The sequence below is a fragment of the Danio aesculapii genome, chromosome 15, assembly GCF_903798145.1.
Source record: "Danio aesculapii chromosome 15, fDanAes4.1, whole genome shotgun sequence".
NCBI lineage: Eukaryota > Metazoa > Chordata > Actinopteri > Cypriniformes > Danionidae > Danio > Danio aesculapii.
In genome coordinates, this window is record NC_079449.1 from 8,002,199 (window position 1) to 8,021,655 (window position 19,457).

Below are 19,457 nucleotides of genomic sequence, written 5' to 3' on the forward strand. Positions count from 1 at the left end.
TCCATTCATCCTCCATCCATCCATCCACCTACCCAACAAACCGACCTATCAATCAATCCATCCATCCAACAAACCCACCCACCCATCCATTCATCCATCCATCCATCCATCCATCCATCCATCCAACAAACACAACCATCCATCCATCTATCCAACCATCCATCCGTCAAACAAACCTACCCATCCATTAAATTTTTATTTTATTATTTCCCTTTATAAACTGTACTAAATTAGCCCCAGAAAAAATGTTTTTAGACTTTATAAACCATCAGGTGAAAAACAAAACAGTTTTCATAAAATCATAAGCATTTATATATTTGATCAGACAATAGTATTCTCAGTCATGTATTTAATTTAATCTACTTTAATCAAATACCCCAGCAGAAATAAAAAATGAATGAGCGCAGATATTATTCATGTAAGTAGCACAAATTTCACAAGCAGTAATAGTATTAGTGACCATGGCAAAAATAGATTATAAACAGGAGAAGTGAGAACCTCAACGCTTCTCATCTCCAACATGATTTTTTTTCTCAGTATAATGGCGTAAGGATGAATCATGTTCTCGTTTCCTTTCATTTCCTGTTTCGACATTCGATCCGTTTTCCGTTCATTAGCAAACAAGCTCATCGCTCATCCACCAATCAGCACGGCCGCACAAGGCCACCGGCCAATCAGAATACAGCGCTGAGCTGTGAAGCAACATTTAAATGATATCATTAAAAACAAAAGCCACTGTGTGCGCCATCCATCTCGCCGGCAACAACTGAAACAATTAATTCAATTCATTTTATTCATTTCCTTTCACAGATACAGACTGCTGCGCTACGCCTGTACAAATTCAATCTGTCCGTCTGAAAGACAAAGAGAGAGAGAGAGAGCAATAAATGAGAAAAAAGAGGGGGGTTGTAATAAATTAAATGGGCGTTTGGTCTGTGTAATGTTTGGGTGTCAAGGGATCACACGGTGAACGGGCAACATAACGCGAGTGATGCGTTTGTATTCAAAAGATCAACATGACAAAATGGCTTTTATTACACACACACACACTCACTCTCTCTCTCTCTGCGGCAGATCAGACTAGTGAAGTGTTTTAAATTCAAGCAGGCGTCTATAGGATTGCGTCGATAATCTTGCGTTTATATAGGTGAAAATTGCTGCTATTCTCCCGACCCACACAAAATTGATCTGGAAATTGGAGGGAGTGTAAATGAGCATGGATCGCAGCCTGGCACCTGATGTGTGTTTGTGTGAACGCGGGTCTCACCTCCAGAACGTGCTCAGCCTGCTGTTCGCGGTCCAGCTTTCGAGAGGTTGTAGTAATCAGACCTGCAAAACACACACACAAAATCACTCGTTTTAGCAGCCGCTTTGTAAACAGACTTCGATCCGACCACACACACAGTCCCTACATATAAGACAAATAATATCAAGTTACGATTTAAGATGCATTCGAAAAATAAAATTAAATATTTCCCAGTACTGGGTCGCGCCTGGAAGGGCATCCACTGCGTAAAACATATGCCGGAATAGTTGGTGGTTCATTCCGCTGTGGTGACCCCTGATAAATAAGGGACTAAGCTGAAGAAAAATAAATGAAAGAATAAAATAATGATTATTATAATAATAAATATTCTTCTTATTATATAAAATATTAATGATAATTACAACACACACCAAAACAACAACAACTGAACAGCAATACAATGACAACGACAACAACAACAACACAGTTACAACACAACAAAATGGCAATGACAATACAACAATACCAATAACACAACGCTGCGTCCCAATTCGCAGACGATCTATCCTTTAAAGTACTCAAATAGAATTAGTGTGTCCAAAACCATAGTATGTTGAAAAGAGTGTGCCAAAGGTTCCCGTTTGGTTTACTATTTCCAGTAAAAACTCGAAGTGTAGAAGCGTCCATACTCTAACCGCCGATATTGCCCACAATACATTGCACGTTTCTATGTGAATTTGTTTAGAACTACAATCTTGGGTAAAAAGTGTAAACAAACTACAAACATGGCGGATACGGAAGACCAACAGTCAAGTAGAGGCTTCGGTAAAGATGTTTGAATGACTGTTCATTAATATCTAGCCCACTGGAACACATTTAAACTGAGTATTCTGTGTTATATTTCATCTGCAACAACAATGTGAACTTATATCAAGATATGATTGGAGATTAACGTCTGAATGCAGAATTATCCAAAGACCTGAGGAGACTTCTCTGCATGAAAGACTGGTGAATGGTAGATTAACCTGCTGCTGCTGCCTCTCCAATAAGTTAGGAAATTACATATGAAAGAAATGTGGAGGATGTGTCGAGATGATTGACTGGTGACGTAACTAAACAACATAATGATCTGCTAACATTGCCCTTTAAGCAATATTCATTGTTATACAATGACTTTCCTAATTACCCTAACTTGCCTAATTAACCTAGTTAAGCCTTTAGATGTCACTTTAAGCTGTATAGAAGTGTCTTGAAAAATATCTAGTATATTATTTACTGTCATCATGGCAAAGATAAAATAAATCAGTTATTAGAAACGAGTTATTAAAACTATTATGTGATTAAGGTCTACTGGTGCCACCTGAATGGGGTTTCATTGCTCGAGGTGGGCAAAGTCCCGTCGGCAGAAAGAGTCTTAACATCTACAGACTTCGGATCTCATCGCCATGGCAACCAGAGGCTCAGTTACGCAGTATGTGTGTGTGCGTGTCTGTTAAAGTAAGTCTGCATACTGGGGAAAAATGGATGGATTAGAGCACAAACGCTGGACGCCAAACCCTCTCACACACCCACACAGGCTTTTTTTAATGCGCCATCTATAATATAGAGTACTCGAAAATCAAAATCATCATAAAATCCGCCGCAAACAAACCCCCAGACGCACACTTCCATAGTGGAAAACTCTCTCTTAACCTACTTTTAACTAACAGCCACGGATTCGCTAATGAGAGTGTCTTTGTATAAGGATCCAATCAGTGTGTGTGCGAACGAGAGAAAGAAAGAAGAACAGCTGCATTCAATGGAATTAGCATATTAATTAGAGAGACGAGTGATTACAAGCAATTAACTAAAACAGCAATAGCATGAGCCGTATCCACAACAGCATACCTATACAGGCCGGTTCAGAATATACATGAGCTGGTGTTTCCTATTCATCTCAGTTTTTTTTAATAGTCTTTTTAATCGCCACATGCCAGCCGAGTTTATTTCACACACGTTTGTCCTTGTGTGCCTGTGTATGAACTCCAGCGTCATTAAAAGTCCACACGGGAGGCCTGGCGCTCCCAAGAAACTCGTTGCGGATAAAAATAACGTCAGAAACCTGTGGAAATTGCGTGTGTTTTGTGTGTTTGATGGCTGCAGGTGGAAAATTGGCCCTCATGAGCGTGTCGGATTCATTAGAGAGTCTGTGTTTGTCGCCGCTGTAAATTTTAAAGATAGGAATCATGCCTTTGTCTCCGTTTTATTGGAGATTAAGGGATAAAATGAGACTTCATCTTACATGTCGGTGTTATAAGCAAACATATTCCAAGAGAAAAACACGTAGAGAAAAGAAACATGCTATTTTTAGAATTACCGCCCTACATTAGGATGAAAAAAGTATACAAATAACTAATATAGCATTATTATACAGAATGCAAATATTAGCATAATATAGCAGTATATTTATTTCAACACATATTGCATTTAGAATCACATTACATTTTAGCAAAAGTCTATCACTAACCACACTGTTATTTGAGACAGTAAGTTTGTTGTTAAGCTTGATACAGTAATCCATGCTTTTATGACCACTCTATTAGATTACTCAAATGCACTGTATGTGGGAAGCAGCAGGTCAGCTATTGCCTGTTTGCAAATGGTGCAAAATGCTGCAGCATGCCTGTTAACTGGTACTTGACCACATTTTCCTCATGTTAGCTTCGCTTTATTGCTTGCCTGTGAATTTAAGAATACATTTTAAGATTCTTTAATTTGTTTTTAAATCTCTAAATGGTCTTTCCCCACCTTATGTCTCTGAGCTGATACACCTCTATAAGCCCACTTGTTCTCTCAGGTTAGCTAAATAGCTTCTCCTGGTTGTGCCAAAAACAAAGCGCAAGATTAGAGGGGATCGTGCTTTTGCTGTGGTAGTTCCTAGACTTTGGAATGATTTGCCGCTGCCCATTAGACAGGCCTCTTCTGTGTTCTCATTTAAATCAGCTCTTAAAACTCATTTAACTTGTTGGCATTTGACACCTCATCATAATAACTGGTTGTTTTCATTTTATTTTGTTTAGCTATATTTTATCTTATATTTTATTTGCTTATTTTGTTGTATATTTCTGTACAGCCCTTTGTCTCACTGTGTTTTTAAAGTGCTCTTTAAATAAAGTTTGACTTGACGTAATTTAATTGTACTCCTTTCAATATATGACTTTTTTGTATTACAAATATATGAAATCTACATTAAAAAACTAAAAAACTACAAAATTGACTTTTATATAAAGTTAATACATTGCTAATAATTCTGACTTCAACTGTATATGTATTTAATTTCCACCGTCCAGAGCAAATGCATGACTGCCATCTGTGTGTGACAAGTCTTACAAGCCAATTGAGTGAGCACACTTTCATTCTGCCCAATCAGAATTGCACGACCGAACTATGCGGAACGCCCACAATAAAATAAAAACAAACAAACAGAAAAGTGTGGATGAGTGGAATGATGGTGCCTGCCACTTCAGAAGCATTAATAGACAAATAATGTCAAAGAAAAACAGCGCGTTGGTAATATGGGAATATTTCGGTTTCAAAGTCATAGACATGAACAAAAACAGGTTATTTGTAAAAGCTGCTGCCAGCACGAGGAAATACAACAACCAGCACCTAAATTAACTACAAAATTATAGATATTTTCCCCACATCGCACAGCCCTAATGTGTAATCTATTTAAAAAAAGACTGCAAATAAAAACTAGTACTTTTCATCAAAGAATCCTAAAAATAAAATGCACCACAGTTTCCATGACACTATGAAGCAAGAAAAAATATTACATTATTATTTTATTATTAGTGATTTTGTACCAATATTAACTAATCATAATCGATCAGCAAGTCATTACATTATAGTGTTTTTTGAAAGTGATGTGACACTGAAGAATTAAAAAATGATGAAAATTCAGCTTTGCATCGCAGGAATAAATTTAATTTAAAACTACATTCAAAAAGAGAACTGTCATTTAAGCTTGTAATAATTTTTCACAATTTAAATAATATTTACATGTGTTTTTTTGGAATAAATGCAGCCTTGGTGAGCAGAAATGGCTGCTTTTAAAACATTAAAAAAATCTTACAGCATCCAAACTTTTGATAGTGTACATGGAGAAAAATATATCATTTTCTGACATTTATATAACGTCATAAATAATTAAGACACAAATTCGTGCTGCATACATAAATAGTGAACCAAATCACATACATTTATTAATAATCACATACATTTAATAATACAAAAATCTACAAATAATTGGAATAATTAAAATTAATTAAATCAATGATAAATTATGTATATTTTTGTGTATAAATGTGTATGTATTACATTTGCAAAGATTTATTCTCTCACTGAAAAAACAATATTTAAAAATGTTTACGTGTCTGAGCCAAAATGGCTCTGGTGCTTCATTCATTCCTTTTCCTTCGGCTTAGTCTCTATTTTAGGGGTCCCCACAGCAGAATGAACCGCCAACTATTCCAGCATATGGTTTACGCAGCTGATGCCCCTCCAGCCGCAACCCAGTACAAGGAAACACCCATACAGCTTCACATTCACTCACACACACATACACTACGGCCAATTTAGTTCATCCAATTCACCTAGTGCATATCTTTGGACTGTAGGGGAAACCGGAGCACCCGGAGGAAACCCATGCGAACATGGGCAGAACATACAGACTCCACACAGAAATGCTAACTGACCCAGCCGGGACTCGAACCAACAGCCTTCTTGCTATAAGGTCACAGTGCTAACCACTGAGCCACATTGCCGCCCATCTCTGGTGCATCATTAGGGCTTAAAAAATATGTACATTTATAACATTAATTACAACTTGTGCTACAGTATATGCCATCTGCAAACCGCAGTCATTAAAATATCCACACAGTAGTTCCCAAAAAACCCATTGTGGATAAAAATAACATCAAAACCGGTGAAATCTGCTGGTTTTGCGAGTGCAGCGGCTGCAGGTGTGAGACTGCACCTCAGGTGTGTGTCTGTGTGTTCATGTTTGCCAGCGCCGCAAGTTTAGAAGAGAGGAATCCTGCTTTCTGTCAGTTTTAAGCAAAAACAAGACTTTGCCTTACAAATGGTTTTGATCTTGACTGAAAATGACATGCTAGAGCAAAATGGCTGCTATTTTTGTAAACATCATCACAAAACAAGCAAGAGACAAGTTCCTAGTTACTGACATTGTACTTTTTTATGCTTTTATTATAAACAAAGTACATTTCTGACATCAGGTTTTTGTTGTGTTGAAGTCAAAATTATTAGTCTTCTGTGATTTTTTTTCTTTCTCTTTTTTTTATATTTCCCAAACAATGTTTAACAGAGCAAAGAATTTTCCAAAATACTTCCTTAAGTCTTATTTGTGTTATTTCAGTTCCGGATTTTTTTGTATACTGCAGTTTAGGATTTTAAAAAATCTGTTTTAGGGCCAATGTTATTGGCCCTCTTGAGCAATATATATTTTTGATTGTCTGCAGAACAAACCACTGTTATACACTCACCGGCCACTTTATTAGGTACAGCTCTCCAACTGCTCGTTAACACAATTTTCCAATCAGCCAATCACATGGCAGCAACTTAATGCATTTAGGCATGTAGACATGATCAAGACGATCTGCTGTGGTTCAAACTAAGCATCAGAATGGGGACGAAAGGTGATTTAAGTGACTTTGAACGTGGCATGGTTGTTGGTGTCAGACGGGCTGGTCTGAGTTTTTCAGAAACTGCTGATCCACTGTGATTTTCACGCACAACCATCTCTAGGGTTTACAGAGAATGTTCCGAAAAAAAGTTCTGTGGGCACATATGCCCTGTTGATGACAGAGGTCAGAAGAAAATGGCCAGACTGGTTCCAGCTGAGAGAAAGGCAACAGTAACTCAAATAAGGCATGCAGAAAACATCTCTGAACGCACAACACGTCCAACCTTGAGGCAGATGGGCAACAGCAGCAGAAGACCACACTGGGTGCCACTTCTGTCAGCTAAGAACAGGAAACTGAGGCTACAATTAACCCAGACTTACCAAAATTGGACAATAGAAGATTGTAAAAACGTTGCCTCGCCTGATGAGGCCTGATGTCTGCTGCGACGATGGTAGGGTCAGAATTTGGCGTCAACAACATGAAAGCATGGATACATCCTGCCTTTTATCAACGGTTCAGGCTGGAGGTGGGGTAATGGTGTTGGGAATATTTTCTTGGCACACTTTGGGCCCATTAGTACCAATTGAGCATCATGTCAATCCCACAGCCTACCTGAGTATTGCTGCTGACCATGTCCATCACTTTATGACCCCAGTGTACTCATCTTCTGATGGCTACTTCCTTCAGGATAACGCACCATGTCATAAAGCACAAATAAAGCGTGAATCATCTCAGACCGGTTTCTTGAACATGACAATGAGTTCACTGTTCTCAAATGGCCTCCACAGTCACCAGATCTCAATCCAATAAAGCACCTTTGGGATGTGGTGGAATGGGAGAGTCACATCAATGATGTGCAGCTGACAAATCTGCAGCAACTGCATGATTCTATCATGTCAATATGGACCAAAATCTCAGAGGAATATTTCCAGTACCTTGTTGAATCTATGCCACAAAGGTTTAAGGCAGTTCTAAAGGCAAAAGGGGGTCCAACGCGCTACTAGTAAGGTGTACCTAATAAAGTGGCTGGTGAGTGTACAATGATTTGCCTAATCACCCTTACTTACCCTAGTTAAGCCTTTAAATGTCACTTTAAGCTGTATAGAAGTGTCTTGAAAAATCTCTAGTTAAATATTATTTACTGTCATCATGGCAAAGATAAAATAAATCAGTTATTAGAAATGAGTTATTAAAACTATTGTGTTTAGAAATGTGTTGAAGAAATCTTCTCTCCGTTAAACAAAAATTGGGGAAAAATATACAGAAGGGCTAATAATTCAGGAGGGCTAATAACTCTGACTTCAACTGTATATGATCTGTCTACACGGGTGGCCTTGTGTTCCCAAGAAAGTCATTGTGCAGAGAAATCACGTCCTGCCTCTGGAACTGCCGGTGTTTGGTGTGTTTTGTGTGCAGGTGGAATATTGGCTTTTATGAGTGTGTTTGTGATTCATTGTCGAGGCCATGTTTGGCACTGTCGTAAATTTGAAACAGACACGCACCAAAGGAACATAAACGGGCCACACACACAGTAACACTTGCACACAGGCACACACACAAACACAGATGCAAGAACACACACGCCAACATCCTCATACTTACCGATGCATGCACATACACCTTCACACACACACAAACATGGACAGATGCACACACACACACAGATACTCATGCTTATTTGCAAACACATATACGCACATGCACACACACCCACTTACACACAAACACACTCACACACACTCGGATACATATGCACACATGCCTACTCTCACACACGCAAAGATGCAAGCACAATTGTATACACAGGGATGCGTGCACATACCTATTCACGCACACACACACACAAATGCACACGCCCCCCCCCAACCCCACCACATACACACATGCACACATTCACTCACACATTCACACACAGACACACAATTGCATACACAAAGAGGCGTGCACATACCTATTCACAAACACGCACAAACACACAAATGAACACGCACCCTCCCACACACACATGCATGCACACAAACATTCACTCTTGCACACATACATGCACACGTACTCACTCACTCGCACACACAAACACACGATCACTTTCACACACAAAGGAGCACACACATGCAAATACGCAAATACTCACTCATCCACACACACATACATACACTATCTCTCACACACACACATACATACAGTATATGCACGCACACACACAAACATAAATACAAACACAAAGCAAACATTTACTTTCACACACACACACACACACACACACACACACACACACACACACACACACGCACACGCACACGCACACGCACGCGAGCACACACACACAGATATGCATGCATACACAAATGCACACACACAAGCAAATACTCACTCACACAAACACACAGACTCACACACAGGCACACACACACACACGCATACAAATGCACACACAAGAAAATACTCACTCACACAAACACAAACACATATGCACACACTCGTACACATATACACACAAACGTACACACAAACACAAATGCACACACACAAGCAAATACTCACCCACTCACTCACTCACTCACACACACACACACACACACACACACACACACACACACACACACACACACACACACACACACACACACACACACAAACAAACAAACGTACACACAAATACAAATGCACACACACAAGCAAATACTCTCACAAAAACACACACATATGCACGCACATGCATACATACATAAGCACGCGCACACACACACACGCACACGCACACACAAACAAACGTACACACAAACACAAATGCACACACACAAGCAAATACTCTCACACAAACACACTCACACGCATGCTTGCACACACATGCACACACATGCATACATACATAAGCGCACACACACACACACACACACACGCACACACACACACACACACACACACACACACAGGCGCTCACATGTACACAGACGCACACACATGCTGAGATCTCGCTGCATCTATAAATCAACAGCCGTCTGAAGAAGACAAAGAGAGGAGAGAGTGACAGATTTCAGCGGAGAGCGAAACGGAGAAAACACAGAATGAGTGATTCACGCTGGGACTCAAATTGCACGTTTTTTTCTAAATGTCAAAATGGCATCTATAATTTAAAGCTGGCGTTTGCACTGTTGTCTGAACTATTCAGAAATATGAGCGCAGTCTCACACCGATCATCATTTACGTACAACATTACTCCTCTTTACTGTCTAAAAACTTTACTTTTAGGTTACATACTGTATCATGAGTGAGAGAGCCCAGTTTCAGTCTCTGCATTTATATATTTAGAAAACTTATTAGATGCATGTAAAGACTCTATAAATTTCTCAAATAAATTTCATTAAATTAGAGTTTTGTATGATTGCTTACACACTAAAATTACACACTAGAATTGCACAACTGTAAGCACATAGTCAGCTTCACACATTTTGCAAGACATTACACACTGTGATTTGCAAACCACTGAAACACACTTGTTTGCATTTGACAGAAATTTTTCATGATGGAATTTCCTTGCAATTTCAAAGCAAAGATTTCCAAATGAACACACACATGAACCAATGGGTTAAACACAGCCATCAGTAGAACCAGACGGAATCTGCGGACGTTTTTAAAATGAAAATTAAATTAAATCTGAAACTATTCATTTAGTTAGCTAGTTAGTTATCTATTTTGTTAGATAGTTAAGTTAGCTAGTTAGCTAGTGAGTTGGTTAGTTGGCTAGTAAAAAATAAAGATCTCCATAACATTGTTTTTCAAATCAGATTTGAAACTAATTATTTAGTCAGCTAGTTAATTTGTTAGCAAAGTTAGTAATTTAGTTGGATAGCTAGTTAGTTACCTAGTTGGTTGGGTACATACCTAATTAGTTTGCTAGTCAGTAAGTTACCTCAGTAGATAGCTTCTTAGTTCGTAAGTTTGTTAGTAAGTTAGTTAGTAGCTTATTTTAATGCAAGCAACAGGTCATAAATATGTCCCAATATGGAGTTCTGTGAAAATAAAATAAAAGATAGCTAGTGAGTTAGTGAGTTTTTAGCTAGTTAGCTAGCTAATAAGAAATAAAGATCAGCATAACACTCTTTTTCAAATAAGATCTGAAACTATTTATTTAGTTAGCTAGTTAGTTTGTTAGCTAGTTAGCAAGTTAGGTAGTTGGATAGCTAGTTAGTTAGTTAGCTAGCTTGTTAGTTACATAGCTACTTAGCTAGCTTGTCGGTAAGTTACCCAGGTAGATAGCTACTTAGTTAGCTAGCTAGTTAGTTAGTTGTTAGTTTGTTAGTAAGTTAAATAGTAGATTATTTTAATGCAAGCAACAGATCACGCATATGTCCCAGTTTTTAGTTCTGTGAAAGCAAAATAAAATATATCTATAAAGTCGTCTGAAACAAATTTCTGTGGGTTTCCAGAGAATGAAAAGTTATGACACCGAGAAACAGTTAGTAAACAGACTCTCCCCGCAGCTCGGAGCACGTAACATCCGAGTTGGAGAGCTAAACAAAAACTCTTCCATCATTATTAGATGGTGGCTTCAGTCGAGCACATCCACGTCTTTCATTTCATTCATACATCAGGTAAAGCAGACTGGGGTTCCAGCCGTTCCACTGATGCATTATTTAGCAGCCCTAAACTCAATTTTATTCAGTCGTCACAGTCTGTTTGGACGGATGAATGGCCGTGTGGACGGACGAAGGGTCAACAGTGACGGCTAACAGCATTCAAACTGCTACAATATCTCTTGTTTTCAGCTTTAAACGGCTGTGAAATCTCCTTCTTTCTCTCTTCTGCTTGTCTCAGCAGTAATTTGCGTCTCTCTGAATCTCGTCTGCAGGTTCTACACATTTTCGTCTCCTCGTTTCTTCCTCCTACTCAGTCTCTCTCTCTCTCTTTTTCTTTGTGAAGGCGAGACACTGCAGGAAAAAACATTGCTTTTTCATGCACATTGCAATTTTGAGATTTTGGCCTTTTGAAAGTTTTTTTTTCAGTCTAATGTCAAGAAAAAAATATACAAAATAAGCTTTAAAGTGTTTTTTACTGCACTTATCAATTTGTGTCTGTAGAGTTCTATCATAATACATATTTATAAAGGTCTTTTCCCTCATAAAGAGGTTATTTATCTGTAAAACCCATAAAGCTTTGCCCTTAGTAAACAGACTTTTATTTATTTCTATATTCTGTAGGTTTTCACAGAAGGATATGCTCAATTGCGAACTTGGGAAAAATATTTTTTTTCTGGTGTTTCACAGTATTTTCTGAATTAAAAAGTATAGCAATATACTTATTGATTTATTATTTACTTAATATACTTGATAATTAATATTATTATTAAGTAGGATATTGTTTTTTTATTTTTTGAGAAGTCTACTTTTACAATTTGACACATGCAAACCACTGCAGAAATGTTCTGACCAACAGGCCCATGTCATATACAGTACAGATACTTAATAAATAACCTACTATAAATTTAAACGATTAACGTGTGCTATGTTTTTTGTTTTCACAAGCTTTGGAGACGTAAATCGCGCTTGTAAATTAATGGGTCACCTACAGTTTTCGTCATGAGAAACGTTTTCAAAGTTTTCAAAGTGCACTGAAAAGGGAGCGCAATTGTAAACATAAAGATTGCTTAAACTGAACCTTAAAAATGCTTTGAAAGCAAATTACACCTAAGAGAGATGACCCTAATGCTTTTTAAAAAAAAATCATTTCAAGTTTTAATGTTAGAATGTTCTAAATGAATAGGGCATAGGGGGGACAACTGGGAATTGAACATAGCCAGGAACTATGTTTCTAACTACAGCTCTAGAGATGTAGGTGCAAGCGTGGAAGTTTGCGAGGCAGTTTGCGAATGTTCGTTGAAACAATGGATTTGAGAATTGACAAATCAACGAACTATGTTTGTAAAGATGCAACTTGCGAGCTTAATTGGCTAATGATGGTTTTCGGAAACGCACCCCTGCAAATCTCGCTGCGTGCTGACACCTAATGATCTAACGGGCGTGATAAATGCCTCCCAACACATACCCCACCCCCCCAACCCCGTTCTTTACTTTGCGTGATGATAAGACGCCCTGATCCAACCCATACTTCACTTCGCGTGATCATAAGTCACTACAAGATTGCCGATGTCTAGCCGATGAAAGTAAATCCATATGATGCGAGAATGACGGTTTCTTCTTCTTCCTCTTTTACGGTGGAAGACAACAAATGTTTTGGTGCATTACTGCCACCTCTTGCTCTGGTCAGTGACATCGCCAACCAATCATTGTGCTGACACAAGAAACTTGCTTGATGGAAAGATGACTGAGGGAGAGGATATATACATTATTATTAGCCCCCCTTTGAATTTGTTTTTCTTTTTTTAAATATTTCCTAAATTATGTTGAACAAAGCAAGGAAATTTTCACAGTATGTCTGATAATATTTTTTCTACTGGAAAAAGTCTTATTTGTTTTATTTGAGCTAGAATAAAAGCAGTTTTTAAATTTTTTATGAACCATTTTAAGGTCAAAATTATTAGCCCCTTTAAGCTCATTTTTTTCAACTGTCTACAGAACAAACAATCATTATACAATTACTTGCCTAATTACCCTAACCTGCCTAGTTAACCTAATTAACCTAGTTAAGCCTTTAGATGTCACTTTAAGCTGTATAGAAGTGTCCTGAAAAATATCTAGTCAAATATTATTTACTGTCATCATGACAAAGATAAAATAAATCAGTTATTAGAAATGAGTTATTAAAACCATCATGTTTAGAAATGTGTTGAAAAAAATCTTCTCTCTGTTCAACAGAAATTAGGGAAAAAAACAGGGTACATATTACAATACTGTATTACATTTACAAAGTAACCTCCCCAAAACTGCCCCCAGCAAGATGCTGCCCTGGGCGATCGCCCATATTGCCTATGCCTAAATCTGCCACAGCTACGGCCAATATCCAATTCACCTGCAGCAAATCCCCTTCCAGCTGCAACCCAGTACTGGAAAACACCCATACACTCTCAGATTCACACACACACACTCATCCACGATGGCCAGTTTAGTTAATCCAATTCACCTATTGCGCATGTCTTTGGACTGTGGAGGAAACCGGAGCACGGCAACATGGGGAAAGCATGCAAACTCCACACAGAAATGCCAATTGACCCAGCTGGGATTCGAGCCACCTTTAATGTAATAAATCAACTGGTGAAATACAGTATGAGGACTATTAGTAGTTATTTTCCCACCCTGTTAACCTGCAATGCCTTGCAACAGCCTCCTCTCTCCTGTTCAGTGTTATTTTTCAGTGTCTTTTTGTCTGTTTTCTCAGATTCACACTCTTTCATTCGTCCCCCTGCGACTCTTTTCTCTCTCCCTCAGTTCTGTCTTCTTCCTCATGATGAAAGACACTAAGAATAGCTCTGCTGCGGCTCTTATAATCACTCCGCATCTTCTCCAGCGTGTAAACAGGCTGTTTTCAACTGTTCCTGGAACAGCGGTGCGGGCGTACAGATTCGCTTTTGACTGCAATCTGCTCTATGATGGAGATCTTTCCGATTATCCTCTCTATAATGGATCATTTGGAATAATAGACGTCTGCTAGGGTTTTTATCAAAAGCATCATTCATTATTTCTGCCGCAGAATGGCCTGAAGAGCAGTAATAAGTCATATATTTAAAGTACTTCACTAGTGATGTTACTTTTTATCTGTAATGCATTGACAGAATCAGGCCAGAGATGTACTGAGAAAGCATTTGCTATGCAAGCACCATCACTGTCTATCTCTTTTTGTTTTATCTAGTTTGAGTAAAGAGAAGCTGGAAAACACCTATGCAGTGATTTACTGATAGCGGACCTTCAGATGCAGCTCACCACGCCGAAAACAACATTTCCATTAATATTTCAACTTGAGCTGTACGGCATTAACAAAACATATTTAATAAACAGTTTCTTTTATATTAACCGGTTTATAGTTGCAACTAAATTTTGTGCAAAAACGGTTTTTAACAACAACAACAACAACAATAATAACAACTATAAGTATTATTATTATTATTATTATTATTATTATTATTATTATTATTATTATTATTATTATTATTGTTGTTGTTGTAGCAGTAGTAATAATAACAACTATTATTATTATTATTATTATTATTATTATTATTATTATTATTATTATTATTATTATTATTATTAGTATTAGTAGTAGTAGTAGTAGTAGTAGAACAATACTGATTTTAATACTTTTATCACCCTAACAATGACAAATTTGATTTAAAAAATCATGATAATATATTAACAATAAAACATTTATAAAAATATATAATAATAATAATAATAATAATAATAATAATAATAATAATAATAATAATACGTGTTATTTTTATTATTCTTATTATTGTCATCCATAATTTTTTTCATTTTAACAGCGGTTATTTATGCAATAGTTAAATTACTAAAATCAACACTGTAGAAGACTTTAATAATAATAAATATAATATTATTATTAATACTACTACTACTACTACTACTACTACTAATAATAAAAGTCAAGTTAAAGTCAGTTTTATTGTCAATTCAACCACATGTACAGGACACACAGAGAATCAAAATTACATTACTCTCAGACCCTAGGTGCATAACATATAATAATAATACAAAAAGTAGAATTTTGAAGAGAAAATATATGTATGTAAGAATATTAGTAATAATAAGTAACAATAATAGTTGTTGTTATTATTACAACAACAATAACAACAACAACAATAATAGTTGTTGCTGTTGTTGTTATTATTAGAACAGTGATATATTTGCTATATCATGATACTAATAATATATAAACAATAAAACTTAATTAAATAATAATAATAATAACAATAATTAAAAGTGTTATTTTTTATTCTTATTGTCATCAATATCATATTTTTCTATATAACAGTGGTTATTTATGCAATGGTTAAATTATTAAAATCAACACTAAAAGTCTTTAATAGTAATAATTTTAATAGTAATAATAATAAATATTATTATTATTATTATTATTATTATTATTATTAATAATAATAATAATGATTAATAATAATGATAATATCAATAATAATAATAATAACAACAATTATTATTATTATAATTATTATTACTACAATAATAATAATAATAATAATAAAAATAAAAATAATAACTATTATTATTATAACAGTATTGATTTTAATGTTTTATTCAACAAAAGTAGCCTATATAATCTAAAAAATATGACAGTATTTATGAATAAAAAATATTTTTAAAAATATATAATAGTGTTATTATAAAAGTATAATAATAAGTGCTATTTTTATCATTCTTATTATTGTCATCACCATCATCATCATTATAACAGTGGCTATTTATGCAATGATTAAATTATTGAAATCAACTCTGCAGAAATAATAATAGTAATAATATTAACAATAATAATAATAAAATTAAATAATAATAATAATAATAATAATAATAATAATAATAATAATAATAATAATAATAAAATACATAATAATAATAATAATAATAATAATAATAAAATTACATAATAATAATAATAATAATAATAATAATAATAATAATAATAATAATAATAATAATAATAATAATAATAATAATAATAATAATCTCCACAACAATTATTTATGGAATATATTATTTTTAATTTATCAGATAAATAATATAATATTTATAAATTATTATCATTTATAATATATATTTTTTTAAATCCACAGTTTTTTATTCTCCTCATCTTTTGTCTTTTTATTTGTTGCCTCGATTCAGTATTGAAACCAGAAGCTGGTATTAAACATTGATTGAACCCCAGGATGCGCTGAATCCTTTAGTATCTGTGTATCTCAGCTACAAACAGATCTACAAAAAAATTATGTATACAAACAAGCACAGGAATCTTTCAGAACCATGTGTAAACCATCACCGGAGAATTCACATTTCTCGGTGCACACACATCAGTGTACGCAAAGCATGGAAACTACAACACAACTTTAAATGCCCCAGCAGAAGTGTTAAGCTGTTGAGGGAGCCAACAAAACAAGACTCGTATCTAGGGAGTATGTGCAAAGTCTAGTGAAGGAAGATGTTTTGTTTTGCAGTCACCTTCACAAAACGCTTCAGTGCATCATTGACAAACCCTCATAACATCTGCCGGCAACCATGCTGATTACACACACACACATTCAGGAAAAACACACACCCCGGTGCTGTTTTCAGAGAAATGTGTCAATAAATAAACATTTCTTTGCAGTGCAGAACACACAAAGTCCTCTGACTCAAAGATGCCTTTAATTAAACAAATGCTCATATAACAAGGCCTGAATGTACAAATCTGTGATTCATGTTCTTGCATTTGTTGGCCATGAGTATGCCAAAATTAAAAAAAAAGAGTCAACAACGACAAACCAGACAAAATGATGGAATCAACAAATGATAGAAGAACCTTTTAAGACCATTAAGAATCAAATTTTAGACGTATGCAGGTTTAAACACAGGACTTTTCCTTCTAATAGCATTATCATGAGGAATCATATAATTGTTTTCAGTTGTCTTTCCCTGTTTAATGGCGAATTTGCTGTAAAATGTCTAACAGTTGTTGTGAACTGTATCTCTTTGTAATAAAACACTTAAATATAAAAAAAATAATGTTTTACTGAGATGTATTGTTGGTGATTGGATAAATGTAGCCCCAATTGAGTGGCTTTACTAGGACAAAGCTAAATTAAGACCCGTTTAGAATAATTTAAGACCTGCTCTCTCAGAAAAAAAAGGTACAGGAACTTTCACTGCAGAAGTACCTTTTCAAAAGGTACCAATTTCTACCTAAGTAATCCATAATCGTACCTCAAAGGTACTTTTTAGGTACAGTTCAGTACTAATATGTACCTTTGAGGTACCACTGTGAACTTTTTTGGTACAAATATATATCTTTTGATGGTTAAAGTTCCTGTACCTTTATTTCTCAGTGTACAACACAATATTTCAGAGAATTAAAAACTTTTTAAGGTCTAAAATAAAGCACAACGAAAATTCCATACTACTACTATTACTACTAATACTACTACTACTAAAAATACTACTACTACTACTAATAATAATAATAATAAAACTACTACTAATACTACTACTACTAATAATAATGATACGTCTACTACTACTACTACTACTACTACTACTACTACTACTACTACTACTACTAATAATAATACTACTACTACTACTACTACTAATAATAATACTACTACTACTACTACTAATACTACTACTACTACTACTACTACTACTACTACTAATAATAATAATAATAATACTACTACTACTACTACTACTACTAATAATAATACTACTACTACTACTACTACTAATAATAATAATAATACAACTACTACTACTAAAATAATAATAATAATAATAATAATAATAATAATAATAATAATAATAATAATAATAATAATAATAATTCATTTTCTTTTCAGTTTAGTCCCTTAATTAATTAGGGGTTGCCTCAGTGGAATGAACTACCATTAATAATAATAATAATAATAATAATAATAATAATAATAATAATAATAATAATAATAATAATAATAATAATAATAATAATAATAATAATAATAAAAAATAATAATAATAATAATAATAATAATAATAATAATAATAATAATAATAACAACAACACAACAGCAACAACAACAACAATTATAATAATAATAACAATAAAAAAATAATAACACAACAGCAACAACAACAACAGCAACAACAACAACAACAACAACAACAACAACAACAACAACAACAATAATAATAATAATAATAATAACAATAACAAAATAGACAAAATCATAAAATGAACAAATGATAGACCTGACAATAGACACAACAAAAGAGTGATTGATTGAGAGAACAAACAAACAAAGGCCGAATGGACAACAGACAGAATGAACGAATGTTGACAAAAAAAACAAAAACATAGTGGACGGAATGTAAAAAGGATTGACAAAATTACAAAACAAATAATAGAAAGAGCAAACAACTGATGAAAAGACAAATGAATGAATGATCCATTGAGAGAGCAAACAAATGTTAGAATGAACAATGGAATGAACAACAGATGTAAAAAAAAAACTTAAAAAAAAACAATCAAACAACCAATAGATGGATAGAAAGCAGAAACATATTGTGGACAGAAAGAACAAAGGATTGAGAATATGATTAAACAAACAACAGAGATAACAAACAAATAGCAAAATGACAAAACAAACAATTAAATGATCTATCGAGAGAGCAAACAAATGTTAGAGTGAATGATGAATGAACAACAGACAGCATAACAAAAAAATTGACAGATAGAAAAAACAAACCAATTGTGGATTGGCAAACAAAAGAATTGGCAAAATGACCAAACAGACAATAGATAGAACAAACTAACAATAAATAGACACAACAAACAAATGAATGATCAACTGAGAGAACAAACAAATGTTAGAACGA

General features: G+C 34.9%; 1 protein-coding gene across 1 annotated transcript in view; it reads right to left on the reverse strand.

The window, feature by feature from the left end:
* The window catches only part of fat3a (FAT atypical cadherin 3a), a 129,895-nt gene extending 126,422 nt beyond the window's left edge, over positions 1 to 3,473 (reverse strand). Inside the window, exons 1-2 of the mRNA XM_056474072.1 lie at positions 3,242 to 3,473; positions 1,268 to 1,329 (exon numbers count right to left, since the gene is read on the reverse strand). Coding sequence (XP_056330047.1) covers positions 1,268 to 1,329; positions 3,242 to 3,473 — 294 coding nt within the window. The remainder of the gene's footprint in view (positions 1 to 1,267; positions 1,330 to 3,241) is intronic.
* Between the last annotated feature and the right edge of the window lie 15,984 nt (positions 3,474 to 19,457).